This window comes from Oryzias latipes, chromosome 18, assembly GCF_053564925.1.
Source record: "Oryzias latipes strain Hd-rR chromosome 18, Olatipes_Hd-rR_3.1".
NCBI classification, from domain to species: Eukaryota; Metazoa; Chordata; class Actinopteri; order Beloniformes; family Adrianichthyidae; genus Oryzias; species Oryzias latipes.
The window spans coordinates 15,989,193-16,011,868 of record NC_136254.1 but is presented as its reverse complement, the minus strand read 5'-3'; the positions used below and the strand labels follow the sequence as shown (position 1 = coordinate 16,011,868).

Sequence of the window (22,676 nt, the reverse complement as noted above, 5' to 3'; positions counted from 1 at the left end):
AGCAGTGCAGCATTGGGTTAACACACTTCCAGGTGTGAACACACTTCACACACAAACACCTTCTGAAAGGAAACATTTGGTCAAAAAACAGCATGAAAAATCATAGAGACAGAAGACGTTTAAAAAGTGGAATTTATCTTTATTGGACACAGAGTAAAATACAGGTTAGATTACCATTTTTTATAGAGTTCTTCCACACGAAAGCGACCTTCATGCCTACAAATCTGCCAGGGAAATGTCATCTGACAGCATAAATATCAAGACTAAAAGCACATAAAAGGAAACAAACTAAAGCTTTGGAACAGTTTCTTTCAGCAACAGTCACTGAAGAGAAATATTTACACCAGTCTTTTCTAAGAAAAACAAAATTCTGGACTATTTCTTTGAGTGCTCAAAATGACCAAGGCTGCAGGCCAGAGTGTCAGAGACTTTTTAGTGTTGACACCAATGTGATCAGCATTTTCCGTCATCCTCCAGTCCAGTCCTCCACCTACAAAATGTGAGTCTTTACAATATTTGCTGTGAAATTGTAAAGCACTTTCCCCTCATGACATTTCAAACACCTTCATTAACCACTTCCTTTGGTGTTCCCCTCCAAATGAAGAGCAGCAAAGCAGAACAATCTGGAGCTGATTATTTAGAGAGAAACTCAGGGTTTGGAGTTTCTTAAATCACTAGTGATAACATCTAAGAGAAAAGCTCTCATTTAAGAATACTCAAGATTATATATATTTTTTGCATTATAAGAACTGGAGGATAAGTGTGATGTCACTGCACCAGATTATTTTAGTTTAGGATAACCTTTACATTCACACAGCATTCGCATTTGCTTGTTTGTTTATAAGCACTCGTGTTTGATAGGTGTTTCTCTCCTGCATCAAGAACACAATCAAAGTGTAAACAACATCAAAGTAACATTCAGCAGTTCTTGGGAACCTTCAAAATAAAAGCTCAGAGCCAAAACAGGAAACAGCAACACAATGAATGTGTTTGAGGATAATGGGCCAGATTTTGAAGGGTTTGATTGACACCGAGCTCCTCTTGCATCATTGATTAAAAAAGAAATAATACAATTTATTTTTATATTACGTTTACTACAAAACAGAATAAAGAAAAACTAAGTGTTAAATGTGGAATCACTGCCCGTTTGAAGGCCATGATTATCCTGCTGGAATGATTGCAAATCACATGTTTAAAGTAAGATCCCATGTTCCTCTGCAGCGGAGTTCAGATTTAAACCTTTACAAATGAGTGCTCCAGCTGCCATACAAAAAACACGGACACATATTCAAAGAGCATAAATACACTTTAGACTCCATTACTACTCAAATACAACTAACCCCCATGTTATTTTAAATCTATCTCGTTTTTCATTTTCAGTCTACCCTGTTCAGATAAGTGTGGATTTTCCAGTTAGGAGGCTCTTTCGCCTGATGTGATGTCCACAAAAGAAAAAATGAACAACAATAAAAGTGCACAAAACATACAGAGACTTACATTAAAACAGTTTGTACATTAAAAACAAAAAAGGCAAAAGGGTGAGGTTGAAATGGTTTCAGTTAATCTTTCTTTTAATTCCAGATAAATCTTTTCCCACCGGCCAGGTCGTACCTTGTTTGCATCCATCGGTGGTGTGCGTTCTTGGATTCTTTCTTTCAGCAGAAAAATCATGTTCTGTGTGAAATACATAAAGTGCAGTGCGTCTGTCTGAACTGACGGTGGCGCACTTTGAGCCCACCAAAGAAGCTCCCCTAAACAATTCCTTTGGTGCTGATTTGAGATGGCGAGGCGTTTGGGTGTGGCACAGACATTCCACTTTGTAGGAAGCAGCATGCTTATAAGTGTGAGAATCCTAATAGTACAGACTGATGGCAGACGTTTGCATGACAAAGCAACATGACATAAGTGTGCTAATATTCTTTCTTTTGTTTTAAAGAAAACAGTTAACATATGCTGCTGTGGTGAATGACTGAGCTGACGTGCAAATGGTCCCTCTTCATTGGTGCACTTGCCTCCCACCTCTCTAGCCAATCAGAGAGCTGCGTCTGGTGAGGTCCACATTGCTTGCGCTGAATTCCCGGCGGTCCGAGAGGCCGGAGTTGACATCCTGAGAACAGATCAGGATGGGCAGCTAAACAAACGACTGTTAACTTTAAGCTAACTTATCCCCCTACTGAGGGGTGGTACCTGTGTGGTTTCTTCAGCACTCTTGTTGAGGAAATTCAGCGAGCTGGCTCTCTTCATTCTGTATAAACACAAATATGGATAAAAAATTAATTTAAGTCAGGTAATAGCCAAAATAAAAAATAAAAAAGCCTTAATTAGTGCTTTAAGTGGGCCAGTACTCACCGGCACTTAGTACCGGCACATCTAGAGTACCGCAAATACCATACTCAATAACTTCAGTTATGATTGTTATTTTTTAAATAAAAAAATGCATAATTATGATAAATTATTTGATTATTCTAAGACCGCCCACTTGCTTGCTCACGCTGCGCACTTGCGTCACAGGTCACTAAGAGCCAGTGGCAGGCCGTGCATTACACACCTGTGCCTTCATTAGTGCTACGTCTGACTCACTCAACCCCCCATTAACCATGTTTATGCCTCTAAATAAGCGAAATTATTAAACAGTAAACAAATCTCATTATGCAACTACAGCCAGCACTAAACATTGAAGACAACAACTTAAATTTGGAATATTATTACATTTATAATTTCAATCATCAAAAATACAGATTATTTGAAGAAAAAATCCTGTCTTTCCTCTAAAACAGTTCGATCACCCTGTCATGCAGATTATTGCGCTTTAGTTCTGTCAAGAAGTCCTTTGCTATTCCGTCAAGGCCAGTGCTGAGAGCCGAGTCTGTCCAGTTGTGTTTTTCCGTAGGTTTTAATTTGCTTTAGAGCCGAAAATGTCTGCTCGACAAACGCAGTGGACACGGGGATGGTCAGCGCCAAACACACAAACCTGTACGACTGTTTCATGTTCTCACTCAGATTTTTCTGATGAATGAAGTCAAGGAGATCACTGGGAGATTTTCTTGCAAAATCCTCCATGGTGTAAATTACAGTCAGCTCTGTTCCATCCGGATCAAAAAGTGTTCTGCGGCTCTGTGTCAAACTGGACAAGGCTCCATGTGACCTCCTGAAACTTTTGTCCAATCAGAGGGTCTAAATACTGTGACGTTGCCTAAGCCTGCTAGAAAGTCCTGCCTTCACAACTCAAAATCGGATTGGTTGAAAGAGATGAATGACCAACATTGATTTTGCTTTAGGAGGCCTTCACAACTCATGGTGAAGGCCCTTACCCTGCCTAGAAACAAAGGACAGCTGAAATGTGATTGGTTAAATGCTCCAATGTGAAAATACGTCAGTCTGGAAGCAGCATAACCATCATAAACACAATAAAAGAGAATGGACAGAGCATTTGGAATGATTTAATGAGTTTGGATGGTCAGATTATAATTTACACATGATTTAGATATTTTTTATGCCATCATAGAAGGACTTGAATGCCCTGACGGGCCACCACTGCTAAGAGCATCAGGCTTCGTAACATTTATGCTAGATCTGCTGGAAAGACAAATATTAAATCCAAAGGTGAAATTCTGACACTTAGATAAGCGGAAGATATCTATCCACAGAAAATCCCTTACCTCCAGCTTTCGGAACAAGGCCCGCTGCTACCCAATCTATAACAGCTACCCAATCCATCTGCGCATGTGCAAATATTACGCCAATTCCACAATAGCGTTTTATGGACAGGGTATGTCTTCGGATTTTAATAACAATAATAACCTTTTAAAAAGTTTACAACAATAAAATGTTTAGAATAATGAGACATTTTATTTTAATGTCGAAAAAAGAAAAAAGAAAAAAAAATGTTAAGGCTCAGGACCACACAAACCTACTAATGACTACAAATGGACTTACAAATGTTTTCTTCTTCTGTTTTGTTTGGTGGCAGTTTAGTCCCTAAAGTAAGAGGATACAGCCCAACTTACTGAGACTATATTAACTCTGTTAACACAGACACATGCCGCTCAGGGAGTCCAGAGAGAAAATGTTGATGCACATTTTTCTACGGGCATGCTGCGGCATCAGGTGGTAGTGAACACCCGATGCTGCAGTGAATTTAGAAGTGCAGTCCACTCGATAAGTGCCCGCTCCTTGCATGCAACCTGACTGTTAGAAATGAGGAAATTAAACAAGAGTGTAGTTTGTGTGGGCATCCCACGGGCACTTCCATATTATAAGCACACCCTGTGCGTGCTGCGTTTGTGTGTAATCAGTAAGAAGTCAGTGTGTGCAGTTCACTTATGGCTAGAGTGCTGCGTTAGGGCGCTATACAATAGCATCTCCTGTATGTCATATGTGTGTGTTACTTACATTTGTCTTTCGAATACTTTACCACACGCACAGCAATCGTATGTTCAATTTTCATGAAGTCCCTTAAGGCCCCCGCAGGAGCCTCAAGGGAACTGCAAGACATACCTGCGCTCACCTTCAAATACAGCCGCTCCTGTCTATGACTCTGTATATTTTCTTTATTTTATTCGTTTATTTCACAGGGACCATGCACATCAAAAGCATTGCTGCAATCCGCCAGAATTAACCCAAAGGCTATTTTTCACCCTAGTCCCCGGACAGGTGTTAGAAATTGTCAGAATTATCAACCTGTAAGGACCCGGACAACCCGAAAAACCAGCATCACCTGTATGAGTCAACCACCCTACGAGTGCATGTGACTAAAGCTTTTAGACATCAGACAATATTTTCACGGACTGGTCTGACCAGGGAGGAGTTTGCGTTTAATATATTTAAGCTTCCGGTTTCTGAAAAACCTATTTTTCAAATTAAAATGCTACAAAAAGAAATTTTGTTTTAAAAAATCTAAAATTAATGTGTAGACCTTTTTTTTCAAGACGAAAAAGATTCAATGAAACATAGTTGTTGATTTGTAGAAGTTGTTTCTGATTTGTATATAATTCATGAAAATCAACAATACAGTTTTTTTTAATACAACACCATTCGCCCCGGTTCAAGTCCCGGCTGGGGGACCTGAAACAGAACACCAATGGGGGACCTGAAACAGAACACCAATGGGGGACCTTTCTGTTCATTTTCTGGAGTAACATTTTCTGTGCTAAAATGTTTTAACAGATGCTTGCCTAATTCAGCCTTGCTCTAGTAAAATTCATAAATGTCCCTTTTGCAAGTTTCCACAAATAAGAAACAACTTTCTTTTGTTATATCTTAATTCGATCTAAAACGTTTGCGGCTGGTTTAAACTTACACTTTGTAATGAAAATCTTCCCTTTTACTTAAAAGTTGATGCTAACAACCGGATGCTAAATTCTGCTGCCTCCACTTTTAATGATGGATAAATAAACCAAAATGAACTACTGTCGTAAAACTAGTATTTTCTAAAAAACTAAACATGAATCCACCATGTCTGTAACTTCCTTATCTGCATGTGTGAAACATTCAAAAGTCAGTCGCTGCATATTAGGCAAGCGAGCAGCTTCTATTCGTCGGAATAACTGTCTCAATAAATCTGTATTTGGAGGAAGAATTCTGATTTTTTCTGTAAATAGCAGCTTTATTTTTATTTTTTCAAAATAAAACTTCCGTCAGTTTCAAAAAAATAAACAAAACGGAAATAATCTAAATTAGCATATGCATTTATTTTCTGTCTGCGGCCTGATACCAAGTGGCTCACGGACCGGTACCGGTCCACAGTCCAGGGGTTGGAGACCACTGTTTTAGTGTACTACTTTTTATTGCTTGTTTTCATCAAATGTTCATTTAAAAACAACTAAAGTATAATTTCTATATCTGATTTATTTTCTTAACTGGCCTGCAGTAATGAAAACCATGAGTGGCTAACGTGGGAAAACGTACATGGCAAGCCTGAGGACTTCCAGATCTCAAATGAAATCAAGAAACCCTTACCATATATACTGGTCGCCCACTTTACTAGGTCCACCTTGCTAGTTCTGCGTTGCAGCCCCTTTTGCCTTCAGAACTGCCTTAATCCTTTTTGGCATTGATTCAACGAGGTTCTAGAAACATTCTTCAGAAACTTTGCTCCATAACGACATAGTAAAGGAGATGACAACTGCTATGGGGATAGGTATAGATTCTCAATAATAATTTATAGATTTTTTTCCCCCCCAAATAAAGTGAATTTCTAGTGTGTATAGATTTATTTTTCAAACTGAAAGTCCTTCTTAGCTGTATTTTCATATACTTTTTCACTGGCTGAGACCGCTTCTGTCGCTCAGAGATTTCTGCGCACTCACCCTGGGTTTCGGGGTTCTTGGGGTCCGCTGCCCTGCAGCTTCTTCACTAGCATTTCACTGCTTCTTCTCAGGGCGTCGCGGATCTTCCCAAATGAGCCACTGCGGCGCAGAGAGCCGTTACCTTCCTGAAACCAAAATCAGAGCTGTTGATTGCAGCTGAATTAAATTCGGCTGTAAACTGTAAATGCAGGTACTTGCCCCGTTCCACTCAGCAGAGTCGTCACCCTCTCCATCCCTCCGCTGTCCCACCAACCCACCAACGCCATCCCGGCTGTGTCGTCTGTCACTCCCTCCACCCACTCCATCTTTGAGCAGCTCCACCACTTTACTCTGGTTGATGGCATCAATGCCCTAAGAGATGAAGAGCTAACACTGAGCAGTCTTACACAGGCAACCTCTAAATCACTTTAGAGAAATTCATGAGATTATGGCCGTATCTGAATTCTTCCCCTACCCCTCCAGGGACAGGGGTGTCCAAAATAGTTTTTGGATTGGTAAACCCTCGCGGTGGAGGGATACAGAGCCCCTCGTCGAGAGGGTAATCCACGACGCGGTGTGCCGCAGAAGAGAAACGTGGAGAAATGTCTTCACGTGGGCGTGCTCTGAAGCACAGAAGCTTACATATAAATCTAAGTAATGATTTCTTTTAAAAGTTATACAACTGATGTTATGTATTTTTCCATATCTCTCCGTTTGCAAGGCTAAATGTAGGGGTAGGGAGAAGCCGTAGGGAAAGGGGAAGATTTCGGATTAGGGCTATAAATCACACTCCTTAAATTAAGTTGGTTACCGCAGTGAAACCACACAAACTACTCTAACAGCTTGAAATGTTTCTGTTGTACAGGACAGCTTGGCATTGTACCTGCTTGCGTGACCTGCTGGCACACTCCTCCAGAGTTTCCGCTGCCTCCAGTTTGCCCTGACGACGGTACAACGCTGCGAGGCTTTTGAGGGTTGTGTTCACTGTTGGACTGAAAAATACAAATTCAAAGAAAAACACTTCAGGTTTCCTGTCGTTTTTGAAATATGAATCTGGAGTCACATTCAAGTCAATAATGGACTAAAAAACGAAATCTTAAGAAAGTAAGAAGATCCCCTAGAAAAAATGTCTTATTTCCTGTCTTGCAGGAAAATTAATCTGAAAAAAGTTTTTCAATAGCAAAATAAGTGTATCTTAAAATTTGTGTTAGTGACTAGAATTTCTTTTCGCAGAAAATGAATTCTTGGCAAGCCAATTTTTACCCTATTGGCAGATTATTTTTGCCTATTTTAAGAAAAAAATTCAAATTTGAAGAATTTTGACATAATCCAAGGGGGGCTGTTTTTGCAGTGAAAGTGTGCTAAAAAAGACGATCATCCATCAGTGAAGTGAATTCATGAAACCATCAGAAAATATGAGGAGTGCTCCTTGATGTCTAGAATAAATTAATGTCACACTGAATTTGTAGCACAATCATCATCAACCTAACAGTGATGAGATTAGAATTTAAAGATTAAAGGAGTAAAGGCCCGTACACACCGGGACGAATATTCGCCAGGCGTTATTCGCCAAGTTTTTTGTGTTCACACCCAGGCGATTTTCGCTGACGATGAGCCGAGCGAACATCCAATTTCATTCCCTGACATTAGATGGCGCTTAATGTAAACAGAAATACTCCTGTACACAAGGTGGCGCTGCGCAACTTTACGCTTCTTAAAGTCGCTTTTCACTCAGAAGAAGAGAGCAAGTATTTACGCGCTTGTCAGAATAATACAAAGAAAACATGAATATTTCAAGCACCAGTAGCTCCAACTGGTGCTTGGTTCGGGGATATCTTAGAATGTCCGTCATTATTTCTTCACGGCAGTGTAGACGCTACTCGGCGTCTATCTTCTACGCTGGTATGTGTGCTCAGCAAGGCAGTTTTGTGTTTGAGCGCCCCCAAGTGGTGTTTTACTGTAACTTCAGAAGCTCCAGACACGTGTGCAAAAGCGCCATTCTCATTGGTCGAATTCGACGATTTCGACGCGAGGCGTCAAAAAAAAAAAAACGAACCCGAGGCGTTTTTTTTTTGACGCTTTGACGCGTGGCATTTTTTCGCGTCGGTGTGCACGCTCTCATTGGTGCCCTTTGTTTAGTCACAAGGCGTTAAACGTCGGCGAAAATCGCCGGCGAAATTCGTTCCGGTGTGAACGGGCCTTAAGAGCGGCATTTGCTCTGGCTACACTGCAAAAAACATATGATCACCATGTATTGTTGTCAGGTTTTTAGTTTAAATGCCTTATTAACCTTAATCTGAGGCAAAACTAAGTAACTTTTTAATACGGTGTAAAGACTTGTTTTAAGACAATACATCTTGAATATCTTAAGTCATTTCATCCTAAAGGGCCTATACCATGCAAAATCTTTTTTTTTTTTGCTTTAAAGTGCATTATAATGTCCATTCCTCACGAAAAGAAACCCCAAAGTGGTATTTTTACCCATTCACACAATTCTGAATATTCCTTTAAAAACCTGCGCCCTGAGCATCAACCCACAAAAACGAGCAGGTTCTCATTGGCTGACGTAATGCTGAGAACAGCCCCTTCAAAGAAGAGTCTGCACTGCCACTACCGCCCCCAGGCTAGCACACACACCCACTCACTCCGTGGAGCTAGCGGTGTTTTGCAAAAATGCTTTCCTTTTATAAGCACAATGTGCACATCCATCTTTGGAAAAATTCGGATGTTTTGTTTTTTCCTGAGAGAGACGCAGACAGACTGCTAACTCCTAGAGTTACTAGGTTGACGTCATGAAATGTGCGACACATTTATATGTCTGTGTATATCTATATATATCTATAGATATAGATAAATATATATGCACACACAGACCAAATGTTTGGACACACCTTCTCATTCAAAGAGTTATCTTTATTTTCATGACTATGAAATGAAGGCATTAAGACTATGAACAAACACGTGGAATTATATACATAACAAAAAATGTGAAACAACTGAAAATATGCTCATAGTCCTACTGAATAGACTGTTAGAATTTGTATTATGGTAAGAAGCAACTAAGTACAGAAAAACGAGTGACCATCATTACTTTAAGAAATGAAGGTAAGTCAGTCCGAAAAATTGGGAAAACTTTGAAAGTATCCCCAAGTGCAGTCACAAAAACCATCAAGCGCTACAAAGAAACTGGCTCACATGCGGACCGCCCCAGGAAAGGAAGACCAAGAGTCACCTCTGCTGCAGAGGATAAGTTCACCACAGTCACCGGACCTGAACTCAACGAGATGGTTTGGGGTGAGCTGGACCGCAGAGTGAAGGCAAAGGGCAGAGAAGTGCTAAGCATTCTGGGAACTCCTTCAAGACCATTTCAGGTGACTACGTCTTGAAGCCCTTTAAGAGAATGCCAAGACCAAAGCAGTAATCAAAGCAAAAGGTAAATCAGTAATTAAATCAAAAGGTGGCTACTTTGAAGAACCTTGACCATGACATATTTTCAGTTGTTTCACACTTTTTTGTTATGTATATAGTCCCACATGTGTTAATTCAGAGTTTTGATGCCTTCAGTGTGAATCTACAATCTACAACGCACGCGCACGCACACACGCACACTTTTACCTGTCTACCTTGCAGGCTTTATACCAGCTCCCATACTCGACATACGGACCTGAGTCCTTGCGGAGACCCTGAGAAGGCAACAACAGAAAGAGAAGGCACAAAGGCAGAAACAGCAAGTAAGACACAAACTTAGAACTGTGACGCATGGGATTTTTGATCACCGCAGTGATGAATAAGCATGGGGCGCCTTGCTGCCCTCCTGTCAAACACAAAATCCCCCGGAGGCCGCGTTGCAAATGAATACAATTACAACGCAGTATTCTTTATTAACAAATAACAGTAACAACTAACTACTACCTATCTGACTAATGAGTGGGCGGCCGTGGTACGGTGGAAGAGCGGTCGACCCATGATCGTAAGATTGCAAGTTCGATGTTGCAGAATGATTATGTGTATGTGTGTCAGCGCTGCGTGTGTAGGAGGAAGGAGCACAAACAAGTGTGTTGGGGGTGCGTGTTGATTCTTCTGCAGTGGACCGCTCTCGAGCTGCAAGCGAGCCTTCACCTGTGCTCTCTGGTACAGACATCTTCTCAGACTATTATATATTACCCAGTAATAAACAGAATGCAGACACTTTGTCACCTTTATCGGTAGCCATGAAGCCTGACACCCATGAAGAACGCAGGGCAGGAGGCTCCGCCTTTATTTCTACAGGCACGTAACGTTGCGCTGCACAAAATAGTTCCTAAACAAAACGTGCAGTGATATTCATCGCACTCTAACAGTGCGCATTCATGTTTGGTGTTACTGAGTGAAGGAGAACAGTAATAAACCCCCCCAACACAAAATCCTCCGGCGGACAGCCATGTCGCAGACTCAAGAACGCACGCAGCTTGTAATGGAAATGAATACAATGGAAATGAATTATTAGAACGCAGTAAATTTGTCGTATTTCCTCGCGAGACGGAAACTTCTGTTGTAGAATGAGGATGTGTCTGTGCTTCTAAAACCATGCGCATGCATGTGTGTGTGTAAGTAGACAAGAAACCCTTGAAGTCTGAAAACAGGACTAGCAGAAAAAGTAAATTATTAGCGAAGATGAATGTGTTTAATGTGTTTATTATAATTCCAATCACGCACCATATGCAGAACTTAAAAAAAAAAACTTTCAGAAAAAAAAAAGTGCGGTGATGAGGTTATCGTCACACCCCTACACAAACTAACTTAAAATGCTTGTTGTCCTGATCAGCTTTTTCGCACTGTTTGGCTGTTGGAGGATAGAAATTATATAAACAGCTGACCTTGCTTTCTTCCCTCTCCTCTGCGTGCATCCAGATTGGTTTGTTGTCATCTGCAAAGTGAGGACAAAAGAAGTGTAATGCTCTTAAAGTCTGCCTTATGAGAAATTCAAAGAATAAAAGAAAGAATCATGTTTTAAAGCCACTGTGGATGTATGCTGTAATGACTCTGCTGTTTCTGTCCAAAATTCTGAAGCTTCGTACTCTTGCTCTGCCTTTTTGTGCAGAACGTGAGTGCTGCTCAGGACTTCAGACTTATTAGTAAGGCAGGCAGAAGGGAAACATCAGCATTTTACATGCTCAAAATCACAGAATAATCCTGCGTCCTGCTGAGGACTGATTTGGGAATCAAGTGTGGCCAAACCCCAACAGAATCCAGCAGTTCAAGAATGATTCTAGTTTTCGCTGAGCATGAAAACCAGAAGCACTGACTGTGTGGAGTTTTAGTTCTTTCTTGTTGTGCTGCTGAACTCCTGGCTTCACTTACTATTTACAGATCCAAACTCCTTCTCATGCGCTCTGGTCAGGATTTCCTTATAAAGGACTTCTGCATCTTTAAATTTACCCTGCTTCAGGTAGCACGTCGCCTGCAGTGAGACAGTGTGGATCCACGTTTTCACATCCAAATAAAAACTTCAAAGAACGTTTAAGACAAATGTTTTGAACCTTCCACGAGTTTGATCAACCTATCAGCTAAACTACTCACCAGGTTATTTTTGGTTTTGGCAACATTTGGATCGTCGGGTCCCAGCTGGGACACGTAGATCTCCAGAGCTTGAGTGTAGTAGTACTCCACCTCATCGTACTTGCCCTGGTTCTGACACAGCAAGGCCAGGTTGTTTAGCTGCTTGGCCACATCTGGGTGCAACTTCCCCAGCACCTAAACTCAGACAAATTACATACATTTGCAACAAATTCCCGCCTGCTTATTGGATTCTGGTCAAAAGAAAATCACAGCTGCAGAGCCACACTTTTACTCTGATCTCCAGCGCCCTCTTGCAAAGGGGTTCCGCCTCCTTATATTTGCCCCTTTTGCCATACAACACAGCCAGGTTGTTGAGGGTTGCAGCCACAGCTGGGTGGTCTTTTCCTAGAGTCTTCTCTCTGATGGCCAGGGCATCATTCAGAAGGTGAGCAGCTTCTTTATATTTGTTTTGGTCCCTTAAAGACACAACAAACAGCTTTTTTTTATTCGCATCACCAACAAAACAGTCTCAGGAGGGAATGGAACAAAGCTGTGCAGATTCCTGACCTGTACACCAAAGCCAGGATGTTCAGCATGGTAGCCACGTCAGGGTGGTCGTGTCCAGACGACTTTTCCAGGTCCTCCAGGGCTTGCTTGCAAAGCGGCACAGCGACCTCGTAGCGGCCCTGAGAGGCGTACTGAATCACCAGGTTGTGCAGCGTCCTGAGGCGCACTGGGATCTCGTAGCCCGCGTGTTGGGCCGCCACATCCCCACTGGGCTGAGCTGTGGGAAAACACAGACGTTCAGGAAAATCAAACTCTGGGTCCTGAGTTAGTCTGAACTGCAAAAATATATTCAATATAAATATACAAAAACATTAGAAATTCTTAAATGTAACAAAAAAGTTGATCTTTTTGTCTTTTTGTCATTTAGTTTAAATTGTATAAGTTGTAACTTATTTGTTGTACTGAGAGGTCTGGCCATGGATCTTTGTTTTGAATGACAGAAGAAAATAGTCACCTTCCATGCATTGACTGGATAATACAACTGGACAGATCACGGGTGATGTCACCCTTGATTCCAACCAAATGAAGTCAATTCAGTCACCATTTTCCCGCAACATCTTGGTACGAGACGTCCTTAGTAAGCCGTGACTGGTCCATGTACATTTCTATGGCAACCACTCTCTCCAATCAGGAGTGAGCATATTTGGCCACACTTAATCCACTGAAAGCAGGCTCAGAAGAATCTGTCAAATGCTTCAAACGTTCGATGCAAGACCAGCTACTTTTATTGAGGCATCTGATCGGTCAGTTTATAACTTGAACAACTCGCGCTGAAGCAAAAATATCATGAAAAAAAAATTAGGATTAAAAAAAGGTTAATAAAAAGTAGTAGAGCAAGAACTGTTTTCTGACAAATAGAATGAAAGTTATCGCTGTTTATTTCTCAATTGAAGTCTATGGGATTTTGGCTTTTTGGGACTGGGGGTACTTCCTATTCAGATTTGAGCGGGTAGGGGTCACTAAGTCTAATTCTCATTTATTGTTAATGCTTCCATGTTTCTTTTTCATCTGTAGCCATAGCAACAGGCAGAGGTGTCACAGACCTGCCTGCTTCAAAGTCACTATATGTGTTAAGGCAAAAAAGGTAAAAAACTAGTAAGATTGGCAATCCTTCTGCTTCCAAGGCTGAAGTAGAAACACTTCGCCAAAAGATGGATGATTTTGAAAATAGAGAACGGAGAAATAATTTATGCTTTATGGGATTCCATGAGGGCTGTGAGGAAGACAACGCTGTGAAGTCTTTGAAAGAAATAATCCCAAAAATATTTAACATGAAGTTTCCAAAGGGACTGGAGATTGAAAGAGCGCACAGACTTGGATCCAACCCTGGAAAAGGTGAAGGGAGCCAGACACCTCAACCCAGACCCATCATAGCCAGGTTTCTGAGGTTTCAGGACCGGGACCGCATCGCTAAAGCAGCACGAAGGATGGGCACCATCACCTGGGAACAGCGCCGCATCATGGTGTTTGCCGACTACTCCAAGCTGCTGAGCAACAGACGGATGAAGTTCAGAGAAAGCAAGAAGCTTCTGTATGAGAAACACATCCGTTTCTCTCCGAATTACCCAGCAGTGCTGATGGTAAAAGCACCTCAAGGATCCCGCCGGTTTGAAGACCACAAAGAAGCCTTGGCCTTCATCACCTCTATGGATTAATCCGGTTTGTTTTTATTTATTTATTTATTTTTCTTTTTTGGAAGGAACATGCAAGGGGGAGAGGAAAGAACCCAAAACACACAGAAAAGAAGGGAAAATCAATAATTGGTTGCTTGCTTGGATCACTAGAACATAATGTGATCTATTTCACATTCAGAGCTTTTTTTTTTACATGAGGAAAAAACTAAACATCTCTCATTTTTCTGGAGTTGGTAAAAGGTCTTTTCGTTATTAGACATGTGCAAGAAAAAATGCATTTGTTTAGTTCTTTTTTTTCTTTTCCATACATTAGTGGGAAAATGTTTTGCTATTCATACTGTTCGAGTTCAGGGTTGTATACTGTTTTTGCTCTAGCGGCTCAGCATGGGAGGGCGTGGCGCTTAACAGCAGCTAAGGTTAGGTGTATGTTCACGGACCAAAGTGAGGGAACTGTAGTTGTCTGGATACTCAGACGTTTTTTGAGTTTTGCTTGACAGGATTTTATTTATTTTTCTTAATGTCTTGTTTTACTTTTTGATGCCAAAACAATGCTGCTGCTTATTGGGGTATAGCATTGCCTAACTTACTGTATTATCACTATGCCTTCTCTCTTAGGCATCTAGCACATTGGTTCTTACCACCTGAGAGAGCTCCCCCTTGGTTTCCTCTAGGAAATGTGGCTAATTCCCTGTTGACACCACTGAGCTGTCTGTCAACTAATCTGGCTCCCCACTCAAAGTCACATCCTATCCTGTCACATCTTAAGGGTATATGGGAAAAAGCGGCCGAAATCTTTAAATTCGATCCACACCTTCATCTGGCTGCAGGTATCTGGCATCATCCCAAACTCTGCAGAGACAAAACAACCTTTTTCTGGAAGTCTTGGTTCCAGAAAGGAATACTGACATTAAGCGACTTATATGATACTAATGCACTCAATCATTTGAAAATCTAAGGCAGGATTTAAACTTACCTCGCCAAGATTTATGGAGATATCTGCATTTACAGCACTTGTTAGTATCAACTTTCGGTTCCGTCACTACAGTCCCATCAAGTTGCAGCATTTTAGAGGACATCAAAGCGGCATTTAGACGTGGACATGAAGCTGCATCTTATTATAGGATGATTTTGACAATGTCTGACACCAACACATTATCCCCAAGACAACCTGGGAAACTGATTTAAATATTCATTTTACAGAGGCAGAATGGAATGGGATAACTAAAAATATAAAAACAATATCAAGGAACTACGAACAAGACTGGTTCAATTTAAGGTCCTACTTAGAGTTTACTGGACACCCAGCAGGCTGCATAAAGTGAGATTAGCAAAAACATCTGCCTGTTGGAAGTGTCAGGATGCTACCGGCACTCTTCTACACATGCTCTGGGAATGTCCCAAAGTTCAGAGCTACTGGTCATCCATACATAAGGAGGTGGAGAAGGTGGTTAGTCAAGACGTTCCCTTCCAGAGTAGACTTTATGTTCTAGGGGACCCCTCAGTTCTCAGTCGTCTACCGCCTCCTCTTTTACAGTGGATCCAAACAACAGTAATGCTGGGTAGGAAACTGTTAGTGAGAGAATGGAAGGGCCCATCAACTCCATTCCTTACTCACTGGCAGACCTCTCTGGGTCAACTTGCAGCGCTAGAGAGGTTATCATATAGATTGCTAAACAGAATGGATGACTTCAACAGTAAATGGTCTCACTATTTTGAACACATAGGTCAACGACATCTCCAGCTCTAGAAACCAGAAATGACCTCAACTCTCTGTTATGTAATGTTATATCCTTTTACCCATGTATAAGGGCCAACTGTCAGATTTGGCATCTATTTGTGTTTTTTGTTTTGCTGTTTTTTAGTTTTATTTTTTCTATTTCTTTTCTAATTTTCTTTTGTTTTTGTTTGGGTGTTTTGAAGTTAAGGGGTTGTTGTTTTCTTTTTTCCACAGTGAACTGCATCTCAGGTCTATATCCTGTCTCTGTGGAATATTGTACTTTTGTCTTTAAAAAAAAAACGAATAAAGTTTAAGTCATAAAAAAACTAGTAAGATTGACAGGTTTCTAACCAGGGCTCCAGACTGCGAGCAATTGGTCGCATTTTGCGACCAAAATTTGAGAGTGTGCGACTGAATTTTACATCCAGTCGCAACATGCGCGACCAGTAAATTTGCCTCCCCCACCCTTCGTATTTTTTATACATTAAACGTGGAAGGGGCACGTCAATGATCAATGAAATAATCAATGAGACGCGAGCCCACACGGACACAGGCAGACACACACACTCGCGCACATACTCATGAAACGCGAGCACGTACACACTCGCGTGATGCCTGTCTGTGAGGCGGCCACTGCGTGTGAGAAGAATAGGGAAAGCCACTGTGAGTGGCTAAAATGCGTGTAGGGGGAGGGGCCTAGAGATAATCGAGTGCGCGTAAACATCTGTGGAAAGGAAACGGAGACAAATATCACAACCTGATATGTGCGTCTGAACTATGGGTAAGCGAACTATTGATTCGTTCTTCCGACCTGCGGCTGGTGTACCAGTACCAGAGTGTACAGCAGGGGTCTCAAACTCGCGGCCCGCGGGCTATTTGCGGCCCCCAAGATGATATTTTGCGGTCCCCGCCTTAATATGAATGTTTAATGTTACTGCAGCCCGCCAGTTTGTATGAATGACACTTTTTCATTGTCGTGCGCGGAGCTGACAAAGCAACCAATCACAGTGGGGTATATGACTCTTGGGGGCGTGACAATGACAGGGCCTGAAAGCAGGACACCTGACAGCCCCCTCCCCGGACCACATTAAGGAGTTCCTTACTTTCCTTTAGAACGTATTTATTCGCTCGTAATTTTCTAAATACATGCAGTCCGTGCTGAACTTTTCTCTGGGCCGCACAGAACCGGAGGAAGGTTTAGGTTTTGGTTATGGTTACGGCGGCGCATCAAACGGTTTATGCACGGCCGTTACGGCAGCACACCGCTCCCGTCCCGCGGGAGTCGGGTCAGCTGAGGAGAATAAATGTCCCACACCTACATGCGTGACAGCTAACGGGGCTTGAACTTTAAACACGCTCGAGCAAAAACAACATTAGTTTTATACACACTGAAAATACGTGGGGAAAATAGACGTGTTTGAGATGAACCGGCGGCTCGCCTGGATCGTTGGGGAGACCAGGCGGGGGCTGTGAGATGAAAGCAAATCTGCAGCAAGACTGAAGGAGAACAGGAAATTGGAGTTGTCCTTAACATTCAATTTAGTTTTAATATTCTTCTACCCCTTAGTATGATCTGTGTTATTATATATGTTATGATTATTTTAATGTTTTGTGATGGATGTAGCCTTTTTTAATGAATTGGTATTTTAAATTATTTTAATTAATCACTCCACTACAAAAACCATCAGGACACATGTCCCATAATGCATTGTTTTGTAGTCTGTAGGGCAGCTTTCAGTCAGTTCAGTTTCCAGCTGTGTCCGGGTAGGTTTGCCCCTTGCTCCCACCCCTTTCTCGCGATATTTTTGTGATGATTGACAGTTGATGTTGGAGCAAAACCAAAAATATATGTCTCACCAGGTGATCTGCGCAGCGTTGAGTTCACCTGGGTGATCTCAAACACGCTTATTGTGCATCTTGGCTGCACCTATTTGGTGTCACCAAGATAAATTTCCATCCGTTTTCTTTACTATTTGTACTGTCATGACAGCGATGGTGCTGTCAGTTTACCTTCTTGTTGCATCTTCAAAAGTGCAGAATAAAATGTGACACTGAATTTGAAACAGCACATTGTAATTTCTGCATCTATTATTAAAGTATTTATTAGTAATACAGTGGAAATTAGTAGATTTGGTTAGAATGTTGATTTACGGTATGCGCCCCTAAATTTTCTGGTTGTGCCCCTAAAATTTTCAGTTAGGGGCCACAGTGTTCCTAGTGAAAAAAGTTAGTCTGGAGCCCTGCTAACTATTAATTTTAATCTTTAAAAATAACAAGACTCTTTGAGTCTCTTTGAGTCAAATTCTACAGTTTTTCTCCCTCTCCAAAATGAAAATGTTAGAGAGACTTTTGGACATGTTTGTCACCTGATCACTATTGTTCTTAGAAGTGTGCAGTGATTGTGAGGATGTCCTATGGTGGACTGCTAGATTTTAATGTTTAGCTATTAAAACAAAAGAATAAAAAAATATTCACATTGCAACTACAGATGGGACTGAAGAGAAACAGGCCTTTCACCTCAGCCTGAACGCTTTGTCTCTAAATTGTACAGAGAGACCTGCAGCCTGCTGATGTCATACCTGGTCCCTGGTCGTCATCATTGGGAAACAGGTCGTCCAGACTGTCCTTTGAAGCTTCTCCAGCCCCCGCTCCGTCTCCGCAGCTCTGGTTTTTCTCCTCTGCTGGAGAGGCGTCGTCGTCAAACTTTTTGATCTGGTTCATGAACTCCAGGTGTTTCTTCTCCTCCTCCAGCTGTGCCACACTCTGCTCGCTGCAGTGCAGTTTGTGCTGCGTTGCTGCAAGCTCGTCCCGCAGCCACTGGTTCTCCTGGCAGAGGCGGCGCACCTGAGCTCGCAGCTTCTGCTTCTCGGACTCCACTGCACTCAGGTGGCCTGAGAGGGCGATGATGACCTCACAGGATCAAAGCAACATAGATTACTCAATGTGTTAAAAAAAGATCAAGAATAAAGCAAGCTTATGTTCCTCGTCTTACTTGTGCCTCTCCTAAACCCAGCTCGATGTCTTCCAAACTCTTCCGGAGCAAGCCGGACTTCTCCTGGGCAACAGGCGGCTGAGAGCAGTCCAGCAGCGAGTTCAGGAGCTGGGTGTGCTCACTGCGCAGCGTCTCCAGGCCCTGCATGACTGCTTTGGTGTTGAGGACGATCTCATCCTGGCTCAGTCGCTCCAGAGCTTCTTCATGAGGATAAACCATGGTGGACATTGCCTGGTTTCATACACACTGAGAAAATGGTTTTTAATATCTTTAATTTATCTAAATCTACACAGCAACTGCTCTATGTATTCAGATTGTCAGAAGTACAAGGAGGGGGCAGAAAAGTTTATTTTAAAGATTTTTTTAACAAAAAAAAACAACAACAACAAACGGAGAAAACAGAATCAATGGAACATTTTCGTTTTCCCATATTGTCGAAAAACACGAAAATCGCCAATTCTCAGACTTCTCCACAAAATGGCTGCCAAGCTGTAGGTCGTGTGGCCATCCCATAATGATTTCAAAACTTCCTTGGGATATCCTTGACTCGTGTGTTTTGGTTTCGTTACTGTATTTTGAAAGATTTTTTTTTGGCCCCATAAGCGATTTTCGACCCATTCATTTTTTTTTTACAGTATTGCTCGCTGTGATGTCATTGTCTTTGGGGGTTGTCGTTCAATCTGCCAAAAACTCACTCCGAGAAAGATGGTGTTTTTGGCATGTTTTTCTCAATATGGAGGACATATAAAGAAACTTAAGCCTTATTTAACATTTCTGAATATTTCCTTCAAATTGTTTTAAATCAGGAGCAGATAAAAAAACTGCAACTTATTTGTGACGTAGAAATTATGCTGGGTGGGCCACAATCTCCCTGCTCCACTCCATTCTGATGCATACTCTTATAGACAAATAGATTCATGAACGTCTTTGTTTTCCTCGTCTGAGCTGACATCTGGTTCAAAACTGTACAGCTGGATAGCTCCAATATTGCTCGCCAGTTTTGTTGCACCGCTAATGTCAGGTTGGGGGTGTTGTTGTTGCTGAGTTGTGTTCCGCACAGAATAGAGGTGAATTTCTGATTAACTACTGCTGCTTTGGAGCAACTATGTCCTAGAAAACCACACAGTTTTTTTAAATTTGGCTAAAAATGGCTTGATGATAGTTAAAAGACCACTGGAAACAATTTTACAATAGATAAAAATGAGAGAAAAAATGATCAGTGTGGGTCATTAATGTCTGCCTGTGAGAATTGTAAAAAGTGTATGGTGAGGGGTTTTACAACCTTAAAACATCTATAAATATAGTAAAATTAAAGCTGGCTACTCTACATATTTTGTCTTTGCAGGTTATTTGTAGAACGCCTGATAAACAAGGGACCACCATACACAAAAAAAGGAAAATGATATTTATTCTGAGAATTTCTTTTTACAAAACGAAATAGTTTAGTTAAAGGGCCTATACCTTGTCAAATCAACAGCTTTTTTTATTTTGTTAATTCCTCACAAAAGACAACAACCCAAAGTGGTATTTTGATCCATTGACAAATTTCTGAGTATTCCTCTAAAAACCAGCTCTCGGAGCACCAGCCCCTCCCAATCCATGAAAATGAGTGGGTCCTCACCTTCACAAGTATAAAATGAGAAACAGCTCCTTCCAGGAAGAGTCTATGCTCCCAGCACCACCCCCAGGCTAAGACACACACCAACATTCTCCGTGGAGCTAGCAGGGATCGGCTAAACGCTTTACTTTTCTATGCACAATATGCACATCCATCTTTGCAAAAGTTCGAATGTCGTGTCTTTTCATAAGCGAAACGCAGACACACTGCCGAGGCTGGCTCTAGGCTGACGTCACGAAAGGGCGGCGCCCACAAGGAGCGAAAGACAGTGCCTCAGAGATCCAGTCGTGTTACTTCCAGGTAGGAAAATGAGCTGCGAAAATAACTGTTGTTTCTTTTAAAAAAAATGTTATTTAGTGTGCCAAAGGTAATATATTATCATATATATGGATTACTCTGAGCATGATACAGGCACCCTTACCAAAAACCTTCACCAACAAAACCAAATACTTGAATTCATGTTGTCAATATAGTCTTCAAGAATGATACTACACAAACATGTCTGAAATCTCATCCACTGATGTTGAGTATTTTGGTAAAAATGAAATAAAATATTTTTCCCAATATATTGTATGTTTTATCATGAGTCTGGCGATACGATATATATCGCAATACAGATCACGCGTCATTCGTTCTCATCTGGAGCCCACAACGAAGCATCACAATCCACGATTCTATATGGTATCGGCAGCAACGTTGCAGAGTTTTTGTTCGGGACCTATCCCAAGGAAAAATTAAGTCTCGTATGTCTCATAACAACAAAACTGAGAGGATGCCTGAACCTTTAGCATTTTACACAAGCTGATTCTTGTGGGATATTGTTTTGGTGCAGTGTAGAGCTCCTCGAAGAGGCTCAGTGGGCTGTGCTGCCAACTAGCGGTCGCAGGTTTAAATGGAAAATAAGAGTCAGACGCTAAAGGAAACCTAAAAATAAATCAATATCGTCTAGGCAGCATTTGTAATCGATACAAATATCGCCAAGTGAAATTTTGTGATACATCGATTTCCCCCTACAACCCTATAGTATATTACAGCTCTAAAATATTGATATTTCTCGGGCTGCGATGAAAATATCTGTTCAACCGTTTTGTTACAGAAGCCCAACTTTTGCAACTTGGTGCCTTCCATAATCACAGCGCACCTGTTTCCCCCCGCCCCTCCCCTGGCTGTTCCACTCACTCACCCATCTACCTACCCCCTCCCATCCGCCTCGCACACCGACTGCAATGCACCAATATTCACACTCTTAATTTCAGTTTTTCAAACCGCCGCCTGTCTAACGGGGGTGTAATCTATTTATTTGTCACATTCAATGGGAACGTTTTAAGTTGCAGACTGAAAGGAGGAAAATACCGGCGGATGCGTCAAGGCCTGAGACCGGGAGGGAGGCGACGTTTGTCTTGGCAGCGAATCAATCGAGGTGACCGACAAGGACGAAACTCGTAAAATCCACATTTAGTTTCTTCCGAAAAACATCCCAAAAATCATTCGCGTTTCGGCTCTCCACATATTAATGAAGCGTACAGGCCGCTCCCTTGCGTTTTACAAGGGGATGCACAATATGTCGCGCACTAATTTATTGCGCTTTGGAGGCTGATGTCCGTCATCAATGACAGTCATGAAATTTTACTACAGTCGACAAATTAAAGAAGAAAAAAACACAAAAATTATGCCCGATTGTGGCCCATAATTGCATACATAATCATTTTTCCAAGAAAAATATAATAAAAGATCATTTCCATAAATTATAACACTACAAAAATGTCTATATATTTGTAAAAACTCAGCTACCTTCGTCGAAAACGGTGCGACGCTTTCCGACTTCGGGACAAAGCAGCAGCTGAATGTTGTGATGCTTTGACCTGCGTCAGTCTGCGTCACTCGTGGCAACTTCCGGGAAGTTTTCAAAAATAAAAGCCAAAATACACCAGTGGTGACCCGTCCCTATCTTATTGGATAGGAAATAGACTTGCTTTTCTATTTACCGACGTCTTCATTAGCAAGTCTAATATAACCACCACCACCAAAACAACAACAATAATAATACTTTAAATCTCAAAATTATGTTCAGAAATCTGTAAACGTATTATTCCAGAAAGAGAACATTTATTTTGGAAAAGTGAATAGGCAAAAATTTAAAAACTAAATAGATTTGGATTTTTAATCAAAGAGTGATTACTACATATCTAGTGATAAAACTATTTTTAAAGAATGAAATGGCAATCTCTATACCATTTTGTTTTTGAAAAGAATAATTGAATAATTGAAGGGCCACATCCATTACTCATCCAGTGTTGGTCCTTGGCCAAGACCCTTCACGCTA

At 41.4% G+C, this 22,676-nt stretch overlaps 1 protein-coding gene across 2 annotated transcripts; it reads right to left on the bottom strand.

Annotated features, from left to right (window-relative positions):
• Nucleotides 1-118: 118 nt before the first annotated feature.
• On the bottom strand, nt 119-22,276 carry klc2 (kinesin light chain 2). 2 transcript variants are annotated; one of them, XM_078935889.1, is made up of 14 exons: nt 22,145-22,276; nt 18,736-18,981; nt 18,323-18,653; nt 12,393-12,609; nt 12,112-12,301; nt 11,847-12,020; nt 11,628-11,727; nt 11,144-11,193; nt 9,903-9,970; nt 7,171-7,279; nt 6,503-6,659; nt 6,309-6,429; nt 2,188-2,245; nt 119-2,107 (listed from the first exon to the last, which is right to left on the bottom strand). In XM_078935889.1, the coding sequence occupies exons 2-14, from the start codon at nt 18,961-18,963 to the stop codon at nt 2,024-2,026; spliced, it is 1,887 nt and encodes a 628-aa protein (XP_078792015.1). In that variant the 5' UTR covers nt 18,964-18,981; nt 22,145-22,276; the 3' UTR covers nt 119-2,023. The 2 variants fall into 2 exon arrangements, with proteins under 2 accessions (XP_078792015.1, XP_078792016.1); XM_078935890.1 differs by lacking the exon at nt 22,145-22,276 and adding an exon at nt 21,707-21,931.
• Between the last annotated feature and the right edge of the window lie 400 nt (nt 22,277-22,676).